General features: G+C 35.9%; 1 protein-coding gene across 1 annotated transcript; it reads left to right on the forward strand.

Moving 5' to 3' along the window:
- Positions 1-3034: 3034 nt before the first annotated feature.
- kitb (KIT proto-oncogene, receptor tyrosine kinase b) lies at positions 3035-19652 on the forward strand. The gene is made up of 21 exons (XM_084397243.1): positions 3035-3166; positions 5286-5555; positions 6014-6298; positions 8795-8934; positions 9023-9191; positions 9730-9916; positions 10749-10864; positions 10968-11082; positions 11387-11571; positions 13230-13336; positions 13448-13574; positions 14113-14217; positions 15436-15546; positions 16108-16246; positions 16362-16423; positions 16509-16609; positions 16768-16890; positions 17286-17397; positions 17514-17613; positions 18105-18210; positions 18292-19652. Exons 1-21 carry the CDS (start codon positions 3112-3114, stop codon positions 18451-18453), a joined length of 2877 nt encoding a protein of 958 aa, XP_084253369.1. The 5' UTR covers positions 3035-3111; the 3' UTR covers positions 18454-19652.
- Positions 19653-20068: the final 416 nt, after the last annotated feature.

Below are 20068 nucleotides of genomic sequence, written 5' to 3' on the forward strand. Positions count from 1 at the left end.
ATATATATATATATATATATATGTTGGGAAAACAAACAGAATATAAAAGGACACTGTTTCTGTTTAAAATGGCAAAGTGATCATATGTCCATAAAAGAAGGAATGAGTCACTAGTGAGTCAGCATCTCTATCTCTCACAAACAGCCCGCAGAAGATGAGTAAGGACCTATCAGTATCAAAAACCTGCTTTGATTCATGAATAATTAATCAAACTCAAAGTATAGCTAACACTCACACAACATACATGCCCACTGCATAACAAGCATCAGCCTACAGGTATAGAATGGAAGTTTCTCACAATAAAATGAGAAAGCAAAAGTACTTGAAGGTTTGAAAAGCCAACATATCCACCAGGTTGCCATAATTGTATTAGAAGAAAAACAATCTCAGAAACAGAGAATGCGTGTGTCTGTTTACGATGAACACCCATGCGCGCGCACACTCCTGTCCTGTTAAGATTTCTGATGCAGCAGACAGCACGTCATCATTGAAGAGCTGCAACATTTTAAACTCTATCGATTAACATGTGCATGAGAGGGCAGGCAGAGCAATAAGTTTTAAATTCATGTCAGTGGTCTTTGGCAACACAGAGATGACTGAGCTGCTGACCTGCAGCAAGAGACGTGACACCGTCCAAAATCCTCCACTTAAGATAATGAAAATTGCAATTTGTCCTCTTAACAAGGGCAGTTCTAATTCAAAATCTGTTTGGATTTCCTGTAAGCACACGTCAGCTGATGTCCAGCACCGGTATACCAAAAACCTTTGGTCAAAACAACCTTCATATTGGCAGCTGGGAAACATAGTCAGAGAGATGCCGAGTATGGCAAGCCATTTTAACATCTTTTTTTTTTTTTTTTCACTGACTTCTATGGTTTCTGTAGATCAGATATCACTTATTCACTTCTGAAAAGAATGTATTACAACTGTTACTGGCACCTATTCAGGTTTACTAAGTATTCATTAATTATTATTAAGATTTTAATATAGCTATAAAGTTCTATAAAAATCTGACTAGTCATTACATATGACAAATAAAAAGCATTTGCAATTGGTGATATAAGAAATACTACTAGTAAGAATGATAGATGAATAATAAGGAATGGAAAAACGGGAACTGTATTAAGTACCTAATGAATAGTTAAGAGTAAAATTGGAATAAATAAAAATTTTAATAAAGTTTTAAGTCCATGTGCACACTGCAGTTAAATGTGGTTGTCAATTCACCTTTTAGTGTTTAATCCTGTTCTATACACACACAGTGCAATAATTAACATGAGTGACAGCAGCATTCTACAACCAAATGAACTCCTGCAAAAATGCAGGTAGTGGCAACCGCATTTACAAAATTTCTACGCAGTGTATATGGAAGTGAACTGAACAACTAGTTGTTAATGACGTATTTAAACGCGCATCAGAAATGTGTCTTTCTTCTGAATGTGTGCGGTGCAAGAAATGTGAGAGGTCCAGAGTGATTTTGCCAGTCCTTTTACTCACTCCGGATGAGTACCGTTCTTGGAGAGGGCAGGGGTGTACCGATGATTCTCTCAGCAGTAAAGGGTTAGTTAAAATTGCAGAACATAATGATTATTTTGGTCACTGTAATATACTCAAAAATAGCCCATACACACAAAACAATAATTTAGGGGATTAACTCCTGTATTTAAATTAGGTTGTCAATTTAACAGTTTGTATGTGGCCTAAGTGAAGTTGGAACATTCCTGATTATCCCCCTTGACAGCAGTGAATAGTTAATAGTGAAACTAAATAATACACTAATGCCTATTGAATTAAGCAATAAAATAATATAGCTACTAGTAACAGAAATAGATACTTTAAAGCAGGGGTCCCCAACCCCCGGGCCGCGGACCGGTAATAAATAACTTAACGTATTTTCCGTATTACTCGCTCCGGAGTATAAGTCGCATCAGTCAAAAAATGCGTCATGAAGAAGAAAAAACATATATAGCCTAAGTCGCACTGGACTATAAGTCGCATTTATTTCGAAATTTCTTTCACAAAAAAATTTTTTTTTTACAGACGGGACAGTTCTCCGTTACGGACGTGAGCGGTCTGAAAGCGGCACTAAAAGACTGCTTTAAAACGTTCACAGAGACCTCAAACAAAAAGCACAAAGCCTGTCTTTAAATTTAATTTCGTTTTGTCTTAATTGTATCTTAATTTTAATCAGTGTTTCATCAACCAATTGCCTGGATTTAATAAATAAGAAGTAAATATATTAGAAAATAGATAATCACGACACGGAGGCGCCGGCGCGTGACCTGGAGCTCGTCTCATAAATGAACTGAAACTCAGTGATAAGGTAGCCTACTTGCCTCACAGACCTGACACATGTATAGAAAGCTTGAAATGTGTACTTTTAAACAGAACAATTCAAAACGAAAGAAAACAGACTGCTCTGTGCCTATGTAATTCGTATGAAATGTGCATTTCTCTCTGGCGCGTTCACTACTGCGAAGATGGAGAGTCAGCATCGTCAACTTCATCTTTGCAGCCGACACTGACACAGAAAACACTTGTTTATTAGTAAACAATTAAAATGTCTCCTTGCTATATTTGACATATTCATGATCATTACTTTTGCCGGTTCGTTGTGACAGCTTTTAGGTGCTCTATTGGCAGCGCCACCCTTACATGTTACATGAACACATCAGCACTGAAAACATGGAGATTTTTTTCTTTTGGGGGGCATTTTGTTTGTGTTCAGGCTTTCTCAGTTGTCTTTAGGCGCGATGTTACGAGGACGCTGCTAATAAAGTTGCGAGTAGGCCTACACATTGGATTCACGTTTATTATTATATTTAAAAAATACCCCAGTTTTTATGCCGGTCGTATCATTTTTATTGTATTGATCCGCCACACCTTAAAGGCCGGTCCGTGAAAATATTGTCTGATATTAAACCGGTCCGTGTCGCAAAAAAGGTTGGGGACCGCTGCTTTAAAGGATTAAATGTTACAATGGCTTGCCATACAGAGAGAGAGAGAGAGAGAGAGAGAGAAAGAGAGAGAAAGAGAGAGGCACTTGACTACGCACAGTCAGTTGTGGATCAGTCATACTAATGTACGGACACACGCACACTCGCAGACAGAATGCATCACGCTTGGTTTCTACGCACAGTTCTGCTTTTATTCGCCTTACCTGGAGGTAAGAACTTACATTTTCAGTTAAGATATAAAATGCCGTTTTATTAGCCGGTTTTTCCCCCAAAATATGTTGCATTTTCCCCCAGAAAAATGTTGGCTCCGCAATTCCTATTTGTACGAGTTAATTATGAGCAGATGATTAGGCTGATATCCAGGGAATTATCCAATTGTTTAGACAACAGATGCAGATGATGACCGTTAAGAGTTATGTTTTTCTCCATCTGTTAATGTAGCCTACTCTCGATAGTTACAGTTGCGCGCTATCAATTTAATTATTGATTTATTTAGGCCGTCTAGATAGCTATTGATTAATTTCAGTTATTATGTCAAGTTAACTCTCACACAGGGTGAATTTCATGTGCTGTGCATAGTGTCAATAATTAATTAGCGTGTAATTAGAGTCGCGTACTTGAAATAAAGTAGCGCAGAAGCAATCGGTTACTAATAAAACTACTGTCAACATAATGACCACATCAACTACCGAGTTATTAAGTTACAGGCATTGTGACAAACTGTTCTCAACTAACGGTCGGTTTGCTCTTTCCTGGTCGAGATTATCGGATAGATTATAGCTGCTAGCAACAGATGCCGTCCGAGAAGAAGGTTCACGTACAGGTGTCTCGTGTTTTTAGGATAGGTGAGAGACAGCGAGACGTAGACGTAGGCCTACAACTTTTATTGTCTGTGGACATGTGTGCATATTTCTATTGCATATTTTTATATTACTTTTAACTCAGTCCCCTATTTCAGTAATAGCCTAATTTTCTCAGGCTGCCAACCTAATAACACCTGTAAAAATAACATTCATTGTCATTAGGACACTTATTCACTTATTCACTTATTGTCACTTATTCACTTATTGTCATTAGGTCATTAGGCTTATTACTCAGAAAACATGCCCAAACCATTCAGAATGGCGTGCATGTTACGTTGCTTTGATACATTCTGTTAGCCTTGTCTTCTGGTTTGTTGTCGTAGTAGTCGCACTATAGTGTGTGTGTGTGTGTGTGTGTGTGTGTGTGTGTGTGTGTCGCGCGCGAGTGATTAATGTTCTAATCTAGCGGGAAAGCTCCGTATCTTCGGCTATCCTAAGAAAATGACATACCTTAGTCACTAATGCACCCCGTAATTGTTTCGTATAACGTTTGATTCATCTGGAAAGTAGATCATCATGAGTAACAGATTAGTCATCGTGGTGCGGATAATGAGAAGGCAGAGCTTAATTGTTTAAATGCGAGGGCATCAAAAAATAAGAATGTTAAATAGATAGGTTATGCCTAGGCCTATATCTCAAAAATGTAAAATAAAATAAATTAATTAAATATATTAAATTACAATTTTCATTTATTGCTTGCATAAAGAAATTAATACTTTTATTCAGCTAGCACACAATAAATTGTTCAAAAGTGCCAGCAAAGATATTTGTAATATTACATAAGATTTTTATTTCAAATAAATGCTGTTCTTTAAAACTTTACACTTTGCACTTTTTGGGGGTACTTAAATTTGGAATAAAGGAATTATTAAAATATATTTAGAATAGCCTATAGGCTATATTTAAATAGAAACCGGTCATTTTAAATTCTAAAAATATTTCACAATATTACTGTTTTTACTATATTTTGATTAAATAAATACAGCCTTGGTGAGCATGAGGCTTCTTTCATTAAAAAAAAGAATTAAACTTTTGAACCATAATGTAAATTAGAAAAAACATTAGTATTTTTTTATATAATAAAGTTATTGCACAGAGAAATGTGTCCATAATTGACATAAAAAAACATGTATTAAAATATATATATAATCTAAACATTTACTTAATGCTAAATTAAGCATTTCTTCTCTCTTAGTTTGTTTTTCCATGGCACTTATTGAGATCGAATTAAAATTCTTTAAAAATCTGTTTGTCATAATGAAAATGTTCAGAGCAGACACATCAGCTGTGGGTTTAAGCTTTTAAAGAATTATCACAGTGCACCATGTCTACCATAAAGACCTCACCTTCCTAAGGTTTGTTGACTGTCAACAAAGTGATGCATTAACTGATTGCAGGATGTTGCCCTTGATTAGACCTGACTTGGTATGCACAGTGAATATATTGATGTGTGTTTGTATTCCAGGATGGTTTAAACCTGTTATCACTCCCGATGCCCCTCATTTGGTGATACTTAAAGGTGGACAACTGGAACTCCGTTGTCATGACGACGCAGAGGCAAGCATGGGCATGGTGCAATGGCTGCGGGAAAAAGGTCGGAAAATCGATGGAGAGCTAAAAGAAGACGGAGCCAGTGTCATCTTCCTCACCTCCACACAGATACAGCATATGGGCCGTTACACCTGTGAGAACACACAAACGGGAGAGAACAGCTCTATCTATGTCTACGTGAAAGGTCTGAATATGCGTGTTTACCTAGTTCTCTTTGAATCTGAGGGGTTTATTTGTTCTTTTGGCCTCAATTCCCACACTTCGCTGTTGAAGGAGTATTAAAACTTGAATAGGTCTTTTGTAAAAGCACAAATGCATGTCCTTAATCTGTGTACTCAAACCCCACCTTAGTGTGGATGTGGTTTAATATCTTTTAATTGTATTGTTAACTGTCACTGAACGATGTAGGTATTTGAACAGCCGAATTGTGTGATAAACCCATTGCACACACTCTTTTTATTTTTTATTTTTTATTTCCTCATAGACTAGTCCTTCCAGTGTTTAATGTAACGCCCCTTGTTTTGCATTCACATTTTTCCCCCCACTTTTCTTCCTTATGTTCTGGTTTGTTTTGCATGTCTTTTGTTCCGTTTCTCATCACTCTCTATGTTTTCTACCTAAAATGTCTCACTTTTTTGGCAGATTTGAGGAACGCTTTTGTGCAGTCCATGGTGAATGGGCTTCTGGTGAGGGAAGGAGGGGATTGCACTATTCCTTGTTTAGTAACAGATCCAGCTGTCAATCACCTGTCCCTGTTGACCTGTGCTGGCACAGCCTTACCAGCTGGCCTCACCTACATCACACACCCTCAGAGAGGGATCACCATAAGAAACGTCTCCAAAGCCTTTGATGGCTGCTACGTTTGTGCAGGGCAGATGGATGACAAACCTGTGAAATCAAGCCATTATAACTTGGATGTGCGGCCAGGTGCGTGTATGTGTGTGTTAGAGCAGTGGTTCTTAAAGGGATATATAGTTTTCATTTAATCACCCAAATTATTCTAAATCTGTCATGTATTTATTTTTTCCCTGTGGAACAGAAAGAATATATTCTGAAAAAGTCTATCTTTTTCTGTCCATAAAATGAAAGTGAATGGAGCTCAGTGTTATTGTAAGGCCGGGACACACCAAGCCGATTGGCAGCCGGGCAATGTCGGGCCATTTTTGAGTATCCGTCGGCTTTAGTTTTTTCGGTGTGTTCCGCACCATCAGTGTTTGGGGTTACTCATTGCAAGTAACTTGAGTTACTAAATCAGATTACTTTTTTCAAGTAACAAGTAAAGTAATGCATTACTTTTAAAACTTTCAACAAAATATCTGAGTTACGTTTTCAAATAAGTAATGCAAGTTGTTTATATGTTGAGAGGAATCGTAAGTTCACAGGCATTGTGTTCTCTGTGTAAACATGATGGTTATTGTAGTTTTAGAATAAACGTAAACCGACATTTACTCATCCTAGTTGCAAAAAAAATAAATAGGTTTAGTATTACCCAAAATGAATAAAAACAGTGAAATGCAATCTCAGAATATTACGCAAACCTGCAATAATTAAATTACACAAATATACTTTATGTATTTAATCTCACTTTATTAACCAATGTTATTGCTGACATTCAATTATCCACTTATATGCTTGACAATAAACTTAAAGGATTTTAGATAAACATCACAGTTGTGTTTCATTTTTAAAAACATTTTATTGTAAGTGTTGAACTTTTTTCTATTCTTCTTTAATTCAGAATGTCAGAACAGCTGAAAAGTGTTTTTGAACTGCGCCCTCTACTGTACAGGCCTTCATTCAGTTCACTTTTGGTGTGAAAGGGCCATTACATTTGCCAAAAATAGAGCTTTTTTATTGTTATTAAAAAACAAACAAGTAAGCCCAGTCCAGGTTAGAAAAAAGTAACGGAAAAGTAATGTAACGCATTACTTTCCATAAAAAGTAACTAAGTAATGCAAGTAGTTACTTTTTTAGGGAGTAACTCAATATTGTAATGCATTACTTTTAAAAGTAACTTTCTCCAACACTGCACACCGTTGGCTCTAGTCGGACGCTGTCTGGGTTTTTTGGGCCGATTCAGCAGGTTGATTGGCCGTCGGTGAGAGAGAGAACTCTGATTGGCTGTTCAGCTTAACGAACGACTCGGCGCACGAGAATAACAGCGCAAAGTGATGAAAGCGAGCGAAGAAGTCAAGACGGTACAGACAGAAGGCTGTTATAATTTTACGTCGTCTTATCTGAGCATTCAAATGCACAAATATTTTCATAATAACATAAGCCGACTAAATTGAAGAAAGTGATCAGTGAGATTGTGATTCAAAATGGTAAGAAAGCGCTGCTTTGTTGACGGTTTGTAATTGTATATCTGCAGTCCTAGTTTCGGTTTCTCATCTTTGATGTCCGTTTGGTGTAGCTGTAGACCCCATTGACTGTCTTTGTATGGAAAAAAACATTCATTAAAATATGTTCTTTTGTGTTCCACAGAAGAAGGAAAGTCATATATGTCTGAAATGGTGTGAGTGTAAGCAAACGATGATAGGATTTTTGATGAACTAGTTTTGTTTGTTGATTTTACATTGGACATCAAAAAGTGACCAATTAAAGTAGCCTACTAAAATTGTTTATTGTACAAAAGTAAACAAAAATGTGGGAAATATGGGAAATGTTTTCTCTCTTCTATATTATGCTTATCTAATTAGTCATGATTATATGTGCCTTTTCCCCTTTGCAACTCACTATTTGAGAACCACTTTGTTAGATGGAAAGAGTTAGAGAGAGTTGATAAAGAGAATGATACCATACGCAAATTTACTTAATGTGAAAGTTTGGAATAATTAAGGTTTTTTTATTTATGTTTTTGAAAGAAGTCTTAAATGCTCACCAAATCTACATTTGTTTAATCTAGAATACAGTAAAATAGTAATATTTGAAAATATTATTAAATATTTTTAAAATGTAATTTATTCCTGTGATGTAAAGCTGAATTTTATGAAAAGCAGATATCATTCTAATATGCTGATTTGGTGTTCAGGAAAGATTCCTTGAACACCAAGATTTTTGAATAAGAAATAAATAAATAAAAAATCAGCAAGAACACATCAAATTGATCAAAAGTGACAGTAAAGACATTTATAATGTTACAAAATATTTCTATTTCAAAGAAATGAATTCTTCTATTCTTCAAAGAATAGAAAATTATAAAAAATATATATAATTAAATGTACTAAATAAAACCAATGATATATTATATCTCACAATATTACTGTTTTACTGTATTTTTGATCAAATACATGCAGCTTTGGTGAGCATAAAAGATGTCTTTCAAAAACATAAAACTTCTGACACTAGTGTATCATTGACATATTATCTCAATATATCTTTGCCTATATGCTTTATTGCATATTTATTGTTTTTGCGATACAGTCCCGGAGACAGCGCCAGTGATCAGCCTATCCAGAATGGAAAATGTGATTCTGATCCAGGATCAGAACTTTGATCTCACCTGTAGCAGTATCAACATCAACCATGATTTCTACCTGAACTGGAGTATCCCTTCGGAATCGGTTAGATCCACACACCTGTTGCATATCTTAGATTGCTTACTGTAAGCACTGTACCTAACCTGGACTAATGTTGTCAATAATGATTTAGACAGCAAAGGAAACAACTAAATCTAACGTCCTGCCTGGTTCTCGAGGATATCTGCGCATTGCAACACTGAAGTTCTTTTCTGTGAAGATGAATGACTCAGGAGTCTATCAATGTAATGCGAAGAATGAGAAGGGTGTCTCCATGGCAACTGTCAATCTGGAGGTTTACGGTAAGAAATGTGAGATTAAGCTGTGTCTTCTAAATAATATTGACTTTAACCAGAGAGCAAGAAGGCCAAGACTTGTAGTAACACGAAAGGGCTTAAGGGATAGTTCACCCAAAAATGAAAATTCTGTCATCATTTACTCTCCCTCAAGTTGTTCCAAACCTGTATGACTTACTTTCTTCTGCTGAACACAAAAGAAGATATTTTGAAGAAAGTCGGTAACCAAACGACTGATGGACCCCATTGACTTCCATAGTAGGAAAAAAAAATACTATGGATGTCAATGGGGACCAGCAACTGTTTAATTACCAACCTTCTTTAAAATATCTTCTTTTGTGTTTAGCTATTTGGGTGAACTATCCCTTTAATTGTAACACTCAGTATGACGATTGTTGAAATGTTGATTTAGAAGTCTTGCCTTTAAGTTGATAGATGCATGGGTTTTACTTCAACCATGCATCTTTAAACCATGGCCTTTTCAGCAAAAGACACGTCCCTGGCTAAACAACGGAACATCTGTTTATGTGTGTATTTGTGGCAGAGCGTGGTTTCATTAACCTTACGGCGGGAGAGGACAGTGTGGTGGAGGTGCGAGAGGGAGAGAGTCTGACCCTCAGCGTGGAGATGACTTCATACCCCAAACCCTCTGAAATCTACTGGTCGTATAACAACCAACAGCTCAAAAACACATCCGAGCACGTCATTACACTACACAACCAGCAGTACAGGTACACACACCTGCACATATACACACACAGTCAATTCTGTGGTAACTCCACCAGTGTTTTTATACACAAAAGTTTGATCCTATCTTATTGCTACTGGTTCTTTAAAGCTGGTATATTAAAAGCCAAAACCATTATATGAGCACTTGACAAGACTTGATCTTTTTTTCTCTCTTAAATTTTAATAATTTGGTTAGACGGCAAATAACAGATTTAGTCAATAAACAAAAAATGATCTATTATAATTATATTGTGGTATTATATTATTATTACTATTTTTATCAAAATTGTCCTACCTCATCAAGAACTGTGAAATAGATAAAAAAATGTATCACTGAAATTATTATTTAAAAAAATATTATTATTATATTATTATAATTACAATTATTATTTAATTTATTTATATTATTGGGGCCTACTTTCAAATATGACTGGCCATAAAAATATACATATTACCCCCATTTTTATTTTTTTAAACATCTTCTGAAGTGACTCAATAAATTAATAATTGACCAAACTCTTGGAAATATTTGAAAATATTCCAACAAAAAGTAAATAACTTTTTACGCTCGTAAGTTAGGAAATAGGAGAATTTTACCTCCAAATATTAATAAAATGTGTGTTATTTGTATAAACTATAAAATAATTTTTTTTGTTTGAACTACTAAAATATACACTTTGTCTTATACAATTAACCACAATTTAAAAAAAGTTAATGTCCATTTGTTAACTACGTGTGTCCATTAGTTTTACAATTAGCATTAGTGACCTAATTTCAAACATTTATGTGTGAAAGTTTAACAGACATTGAGTGTCATTCGTCTGAATTTTGCAGGTTCATCAGTGAACTGAGGCTGGTTCGGATTCATGGATCAGAGGGCGGGATCTACACTTTCTCAGCCAATCACAAATATGCATCTGTCAATCAGTCATTCACAGTCCATGTTATGTGTGAGTTCAGAGGATTGAGAGGATATTAGCTTTCAAATTTGCCAGATTACTTCAATTTCTCGATTTTAATAGAGTCTTCAAATACAGTAAATCTCTCATTCAGGTAAACCAGTGATAGTTTCCCAGGAGGGGCCGGTTGATGGACAGGTGCGGTGTGTTGCTTCAGGATATCCTGTCCCCAAAATATCTTGGTATTACTGCGAGCCGCCACATACACGGTATGACTCACACACAGGCTAATATAAGCCACTCACACTCAACAACCATGCAATAGCACACATGCTAACACTTTATGTTGATGGTCCATTTTAGACATTCTACTATCTATAAGTAATTATCTACATGTCAACCAGCTCTCATTAGATTATTAGTGGACTACTACAGTCTACTATTGAGATTGCAGTGTCAAAAAGCCATTTAGAATGGAAAAGTGTTTCTTAGATGATAAATTGTGGTAAATAACGTTATATAGATATAATAGCTGTTTGTCATATTCTTTTGGCTCTTTATATTCTCTGACAGGTGCTCCCTTCTGTTGAATGCGACGCAGGCCGATGAGGAAGTTGCTGTTGTAACAGTGTCAGGGTCAGAGTTTGGACGAAGCGAGGTGGAAAGTCGACTTAATATCAGCAAAGGAAAGTTTCACACCCTTGAGTGTGTGGCAAAAACCCAGAGCGAGCATGCCTACACCCTCTTTTCCATCAGCGGTGAGATTCATTCATGTTTATCTTAATAAGGATATTCCTTAGACTTCTATTGTTTATATAAAGCTAATCACAAATATAGCCGCAAACAGCAATTATCAAGGTCCAAAAAGATAATACATGTTGTATAATACAATGCAGTTGTTACAGCAGTGTCAGTGTGGCATCGTTCAATCATAAGGCCAGAGAGAAGAAGCTTTCTAAAGGCTGTCCTTTACCCAAACCCTAATGCTGCTTTCAGCTGCTGTTTACAAGTTCAGAAATCATAATTACAATGTGATGTGTGTTCAAGTGATTTTAGTAGGAAAAAATGGAGGCAATTTCATATTTATTTTCCTGTTTTTTTTTCACTTACTGTTAAGACAGAAAGCTTTTTTCACACTAATGCAACAAAATGAAAAGCAAAGGAAGCGCATTAGGTCTGTAATAGATGCTTTATCTTGATATTTTATTATGACATAGAGAATGGTGGGAAATGCAGTTTGGTCACACATGACTGTGACCTCAAAAAAACAAACAAACAAAAACCAAAGTAGTGTTTTATCAGATTTTTATTTTTATTTTTAAAGAAAGAAAGAAATTGATACTTTTATTCAGCAAGGATGCATTCAATTAATCAAAACTGACAGTAATAATCATTTATTTCACTTTCTATTAATCAAAGAACCCTGAAAAGAATAGGAAATATTTTTATAGCAGCAAATCAGCATATTAGATTGATTTCTGAAGGGTCAAGTAATTGCCATCACAGAAATACATTTCAATTTAAAATATATTAAAATAGAATCAAATATTTAGATACCAGATATATAATTAATCAGATATTTTAAACTGTAATATTATTTTTTACAAAATTACTGTTTTTTAATCTTTATTTTTAGTCAGATAAATGCAGACTTGGTGAGCATAATAGAAAACATAAAAACATAAGCTGCAGTGTATGTACTGTATATTAAATTGTACAGTCAGCATTTAAAATGAAACTTTAATTACCTAATTTTTAAAAAAAATTACCTTAAAGGACATCCCCCAAATGGAGGTTTTGTCAGATTAAACTAATTTAATTTAGTTTATTATCCCTTAGCTAATTATTAGCTAATTTCTCCAGACACAACAAACAGTTGTGGGCAATTCATTACAAATAAGATACAATTAAACTTTATTTACCTAATTTATGAATTATTTTTTACCTTCAATGATATCAAATGGAGGCTTTGTCAGATTAAGTTAACTGAATTTAACTCTCATAGCTAATTATCAGCTAATTTCCCCCCACACACACCAAAACTATCTATTTTGGTTGAGGTGGGCCATTCTTGCCATTTAGTGTTATTGAGATCAGTAGAGAGACACAAACCCGTTCACACCCAAACAAACACACACACACACACGGCTGTTAATAGATAATCCCTGAATGTTCTCAGACACACACTGATCTTGTTGACAGATACGAGGGATTATTATTTTGTGCAGCGTGTGCACATTAGGATTTGATACTGATGCTAAGCTCTTAAAATCCTCTGAATAACAGATTTAAAAAACTCACCTTATTAATATAGTACTGTGAATTAAGAAGTATTTATTGTTTAAATGCAGATGCGGTGTTTATATTTGTGAGTGTGTATATTCATGGATGTGTGGGCATGCGTTTCTCTCCCCAGAAAGAACTGTGCCCCATAAACTCTTCACACCTCTGTTGTCTGGTGTCGTCTCCACTGCTGTTCTGCTTAGCTTACTTGTGGTGGTTCTGCTCTTCAAATACATGCAGGTACACAACACTCACACTACACGCTATGACATAACTTAAATTGTTAGCAATAATTCTGGTTTTATTTATTTCACTTTTATTTCCTGCTTACCATTTTGTACACTGCCATAGAAACCCAAATATGAGATCCATTGGAAGGTGATCGACAGTTTTGATGGCAACAATTATACCTACATAGACCCGACGCAGCTGCCTTATGACCCCAAATGGGAGTTTCCACGGGAAAGACTCCGCTTTGGTAAAGGCATTCACATTACACATAAATCTAAATGTTATGATTACACAATAGTTCATTATTTAATCTGACTAAAAGTGTGTATCATACATATAGGATTCTTCGGTACACACACACACACACACACACACACACACACACACACACACACACACACACACACACACACACACACACACACACACACACACACACATATATATATATAAATCAGCATATTAGAGAAAATTCCACTTTGCCATCACAGGAATAAATTACATTTTACAATGTATTAAAACAGAAAACATTTATTTTAAATTGTAATAATATTTCACAATATTACTGTTTATACTGTATTTTTTAATCAAATAAATGCAGCCTTAGTGAGGATAAAAAATAATAATACTGACCACAAACTTTTTAACAGTAATAATTAGAAGTCCTATAATACTATACAGTATAACTATAATAATCATCTAGTCGAATGCTTATTAAAATGGTATGAATTTGAACATAATAATGGTAAATAAGTGCTAAGTGTTTGTTGTTTGTCATGATGAAGGTAGAATCCTTGGCTCTGGAGCGTTTGGTAAAGTGGTGGCAGCTACGGCATATGGGCTCCTATCAGCTGACACAGTGACCACTGTTGCTGTAAAAATGCTAAAACGTGAGTATATGTCTGGATGTATGACTTAACGTGTGTAAAGTACACTTCCCTGGATGTATGACTTAACGTGTGTAAAGTAAACTTCCCTGGATGTATGACTTAACGTGTGTAAAGTACACTTCCCTGGATGTATGACTTAACGTGTGTAAAGTAAACTTCCCTGGATGTATGACTTAACGTGTGTAAAGTAAACTTCCCTGGATGTATGACTTAACGTGTGTAAAGTAAACTTCCCTGGATGTATGACTTAACGTGTGTAAAGTACACTTCCCTGGATGTATGACTTAACGTGTGTAAAGTACACTTCCCTGGATGTATGACTTAACGTGTGTAAAGTACACGTCCCTGGATGTATGACTTAACGTGTGTAAAGTAAACTTCCCTGGATGTATGACTTAACGTGTGTAAAGTACACTTCCCTGGATGTATGACTTAACGTGTGTAAAGTACACTTCCCTGGATGTATGACTTAACGTGTGTAAAGTAAACTTCCCTGGATGTATGACTTAACGTGTGTAAAGTAAACTTCCCTGGATGTATGACTTAACGTGTGTAAAGTAAACTTCCCTGGATGTATGACTTAACGTGTGTATAGTACACTTCCCTGGATGTATGACTTAACGTGTGTAAAGTAAACTTCCCTGGATGTATGACTTAACGTGTGTAAAGTAAACTTCCCTGGATGTATGACTTAACGTGTGTAAAGTACACTGCCCGGCCAAAAAGTTACTTTTTGGATTTTTAAGGAAAATGCTTAAGAGTCTATGATTATTTCAGTGATATTATGTTTCAGAAATATTATGTTTCTAGCATTTAGCAAGTCTTTGGGATGTGCTGAAGGAGACTTTACAGAGTGCTTGACTCTTGCATTGTCAATACAAGATCTTGACCAATAATTGATGCACCTCTTGATGAAAATAAATGTTGTGACGTTATTTCCATCAAGAGGTGCATCAATTAAGGTTATAGAACATATAGCATGCTAGAAACATAATAATCACTGCAATAATGATCCAATCATAGACAATCCAATCATAAACCTGATCATAGACAATCATAGACATTTGCCTTATTTTTGCCGGGCAGTATATGTTTATAAAGACTCCAATCATTGGTTTTCAAAACCTTTAATGTCTATGTAACGTATCTGTGTTTGTTTGTGTGTGTGTGTGTGCACGTGTGTGTGCACGTGTGTGTATCTGTGGATTTTTCCCAAAGCGAGCGCTCACTCCACTGAGAAAGAGGCTCTAATGTCAGAGTTGAAAGTTCTGAGCTACATTGGCAACCATATGAACATTGTCAACTTGCTTGGCGCCTGTACAGTAGGAGGTACGTGGTTAATATTGATTCAATCACTTTAACAGTGGTGACAGGTTAAAGAAAGATACCTATAAGTTTATTATAAGATATATTGTATGTTCCTAATGTCAATCCAATCCCATATTGTTTTCTTTCTTCTGGTTGAAACACAACAGGAGATGTTAGGAAATTACTGCACTTTTCCAAATAAGGAAAGTGGAAGTGGATTTATACTGCACCACAAAAGTAGAAAACAGTAGTATTTGTCTCTCGAAATTATGGTCTGTTCTTCACACAAATCTTTTGTATAGCTTTTTATGGGGTAATATTGTAGAACTTTGTATATAGCTTATTGTATAGGCTTCATAAGACTTGGACTGTATCACACATTTATGGTGCCTTTTATCATACTTAGAGCTTACCAAATTATCAAAAATTATATTATGGAAAAGAGCAGTCTAGACATTCTGCCTAAACATTTCATGTTTCATGGAAAAAAGTCTCACAATGATATGAGAATGAGATATTTTGGGAGACTTTTTCCTTGAGGAGAAATTTGCTAATTGTTAAAGTGACAATTTTTTTCAACAGGCCCTACTCTGGTGATCACAGAATACTGTTGCTATGGCGACATGTTGAACTTCCTGAGAAGAAAGCGGGATGCGTTTTTCAGTTCCAAAACAGGCGACGGATATTACAAAAATCTGCTCAGCCAAATACAGCCTTCAAGGTAAGATGTGTGCCTGAGAAGAAATGTGGTGCAACATTTATAAGAGTGTAGATGTCCTTTGTTAGGTTTTTGTAATGTAATACACCAACTATTATATGCATGTGTGCACACACAGAGAGGGCACTGATAATGGTTACGTGCCCATGAGGTCGTATCAGAAGAGATCGAATCAGACAGGTAAGGCCCATCCCAAGAAAATACAGCCACTTTTACCACCAATTTTCATTATTTTACACTTTTCAATCTGTATCATCTCTCTTAGAATGGTGTGATGATAAAGATGATCTCTCTTTGGATACTGAGGATTTACTCAGCTTCTCATATCAAGTGGCTAAAGGCATGGACTTCCTCACATCCAAAAATGTGAGTGTGTAATTACATTTATTCACCTCTCAAGTTTCAGAGTGAGTTGAACAGACATACTTTGTAATGTTATCTCATTTTCATATACAGTTCTATAGTGAATACATACGTTTTTGACTAATAAATGTCCATTTTTGTGTGTCGCCATGTATATTTAGTGTATCCACAGAGATCTGGCCGCTAGGAACGTTTTACTGACTCAGGGTCGGGTAGCAAAGATATGTGATTTCGGTCTGGCACGTGACATCACTAGAGATTCCAGCTACGTCCTGAGAGGAAATGTAAGGAAGTGTTGTATAACCGTTACCACACTCACACCTACTGTCAGGCTCTAGGTTAATATCCAGCATATTCAGAATTATATTGGGAGATTTTATGTAGTAAAAACACCATTGATTTAAAGGGATAGGTCACCCAAAATGATTTACTCGCCCTCATGTTGTTTCAAACCTAATGAAAGTCAGTGGAGTACAAAGCAACATTGGACCCCATTAACATTATATTGAAAAACAACTGAAAGAAATCTATGTATTCTGGAGAAATCCACACAGGTTTGGAACAACATGAAGGTGAGTAAATGATGACCAAATGTTCATTTTTAAATTAACTATCCCTGTTTAAAAAAAAAAAATTTAAAGCATTGTTCATTATCACGAATGATGTGTTTCCTGTTTAGGCACGTCTACCAGTGAAATGGATGTCCCCAGAGAGCTTGTTTGCTTGCGTGTACACTTTTGAGAGTGACGTCTGGTCCTATGGCATCTTACTGTGGGAGATCTTCTCTCTAGGTCTGTATTAGCTGGTATCAGGCCTATTAAATATCACACATACCCAGAATACATCTAAACCAAGGCCTATAAGTGACTCATTATAAAGGTCTTATGAGGTGAAAATCTGCCTGCAGGTAACACGCCTTATCCGGGGATTCAAGTTGGATCCACATTCTATAAGATGATACAAGATGGATACAGAATGACTGAGCCTGAGTTTGCCCCAATTGAAATGTAAGAGAATTATAATTGTCTATAATTATAACAGCCTGGAGTCAGTATTTTATATTTATGGCGTGCCACACTTCCATTCAAAAGTTTAGGGGTGGTGAGATTTTTATGCTCACCAATAAACAATAATATTGTGAAATATTATTACAATTTAAATGAACTGTTTTCTATTTTAAAATATTTTAAAATGTAATTTATTCCTGTGAAGGCAAAGCTTTTTCAGCATCATTACCTCAGTCTTCAGTTGCACATGATCCCTCAGAAATCATTCTGATTTGATGACAATTCTTATTATCAAGGTTGAAAACAGTTGTGCTGCTTAATATTTTTGTGGAAATCATGATGCATTTTTAAGAATTCTTTGTTGGAAGTTTTGTTCTTTTGTAACATTATAAATTATCAATTGAATGCATCCTTGCAATGCAATTTTTTGTTTTACCCCAAACATTCGTGTGATGTGCATGATAACGCGGCTTGTGTGTATGCATTATCAGTTACGAGGTAATGAGATGGTGTTGGAGTGCTGACCCTCTGAAGAGACCGACCTTTAAAAAACTGGTGGAAAGGACTGAACTCCTGCTGTCGGAAACCACCAAACATGTACGTTGTGACTCAGCTCAGCTCAAAAACTGCTGACATTGAACCAGTTTCTTCAGTTAGGTTTATATTTGTGTCTTGCAGGACTACTTGAATCTCAGCACTAGTGGCAGCTGTGAGGCGTTTGTTCCTCCGGACCTGCAGAGGGCACAACGGCTGAGTTCTGTGGGCAGCTCAACGGCCTCCTCAACTCAACCCCTGTTGCAGGCAACAAATGAAGTTTTTCTGGAACATCAGAGCATATAAATGACATCACGTTCTTTGTTTTGCCTCAAAATCATTTTCTCAATGGGTTTGACCTAAAAGCCTTAACCTCCATTTAAACACTGACTTTGTGGCATTTAAGGGCATCTCCTAAGATTACCTGCTCTCTGCTGGCTCAATGCAACTCCATTAGCCTTGTCTTCCATTATATTTCAAATTACTCAAGACACAGCATGTCCAGCCATATAACATATATTTTCTAAATGCAGCTGGGCTCCATTTTATTGTATTGATTATAGTATTCTGAGTGCATGAGCAGCTACCATGGCCAGGCAAGCATTTAGATATAGAACCTAATGTTACCTCACCAGATAAATGACCAGCTCTACTAATGACATCATCGTGTAGTGAGTGTCTCTGTGATGATGTCGTGTCGTGTATTCTTTTGTCTTTGTGTTTGACTGGGTGAACAACTGCGATTATGTCTTAGTGCAAGTAACAGTAAGGTGGGTAAGTGGTAAAGATGTTAAACCCAAAGTGAATCCTGTTTAATGCATCTCTATCTGAAGCACTTAATACCAACGAATGGAGGTTCTCGTTCATGCATACTGTTTTCAGCATGTCATTACTCTCAGGTGAGTATTAGAATGCATTATCGATTTGTAATGCTATATAGTATCTATGAGATCCCTCTCTTAACTAAAATTGTCATATTTATTAATGATGAAAAGAAAACTAGGATGTTTACATTGTTTTTAAAGTTTGGAATTGAACGTTTGAGCTGTTGAATATGTGCATATATAAATAAAATTGGTTGCAGTGTTAAACTGAGAATCATATTTGAAATGTACATTGTTTGTTGTAATAACTGACTGGGTTCTATTCTTCAAAAGTGGCTAATTTGGCTGCAGTAGCTGGAGTAAACCATAAGTATATGTTTTTGAAGCATGATGAGAAGCATATCAGGTCTCTACTCATTGCTAATTATTCCAGTAGATCCAAGGTTTATGCTAAATTATTCAGCCAACTAAACCACGTTCGAAGGATGGGATGTTGGTTTAAAAAAAAAAGAATCATATTCAATGTTTTTGAAGGTTGACTGTGACAAATAACTTGAATTGCTATGAGATTTGACTTTGTAAATATCTGATGTGTGAAGCTATTTTTTCAACTTGTAGAATGTTATGTCAGAAATAAAAGAGCAGTAAGGAATGATGTAACGTTTTTATACAGAATAAATGAAAATGAAAAGGAGCCACTGCATGAATTGTGTATTTTTAAAATATAGAAAATGTGTAGCCTGGCTAACGTGACTTGGTCTGGGAACCACGTGTTCATTTTCTCGTATTTGAGGCGTATTTACGAATGCCCAGAGCCGTTTATTGGGCGCTATGAATGTCTATCAAATGCGCCTGTACGTAGCTCATAACCAATCGCTTCAATTATACCAGATGACGTATGTAGAGTGACAGAAATTCAACGAGGAAAAAGACGATGGGTCAAAGATTTATTTGTGCACGATGGCGTTTAGCGAATATTACCGTTTGTGCAAGATAAACATGAGGGTAGAAGGTAACGTCGAGTCTGATGCCATATTGGATTCATAGATATAAACAAACTGCTTCGGTGCCGTCATCGTCTTGCTGCTCCCTCCCCG

This window comes from Rutilus rutilus, assembly GCF_951802725.1.
Source record: "Rutilus rutilus genome assembly, chromosome: 2".
NCBI lineage: Eukaryota > Metazoa > Chordata > Actinopteri > Cypriniformes > Leuciscidae > Rutilus > Rutilus rutilus.

Bases quoted from the DNA above. Each gene is read 5' to 3' on its own strand.
- kitb (XM_084397243.1), top strand. From the start codon at position 3,112: ATGCATCACGCTTGGTTTCTACGCACAGTTCTGCTTTTATTCGCCTTA. The intron at 14,218-15,435 runs GTGAGTATATGT...TTTTTCCCAAAG, and splicing joins TGCTGTAAAAATGCTAAAAC to CGAGCGCTCACTCCACTGAG. The intron at 16,247-16,361 runs GTAAGATGTGTG...GTGCACACACAG, and splicing joins AGCCAAATACAGCCTTCAAG to AGAGGGCACTGATAATGGTT.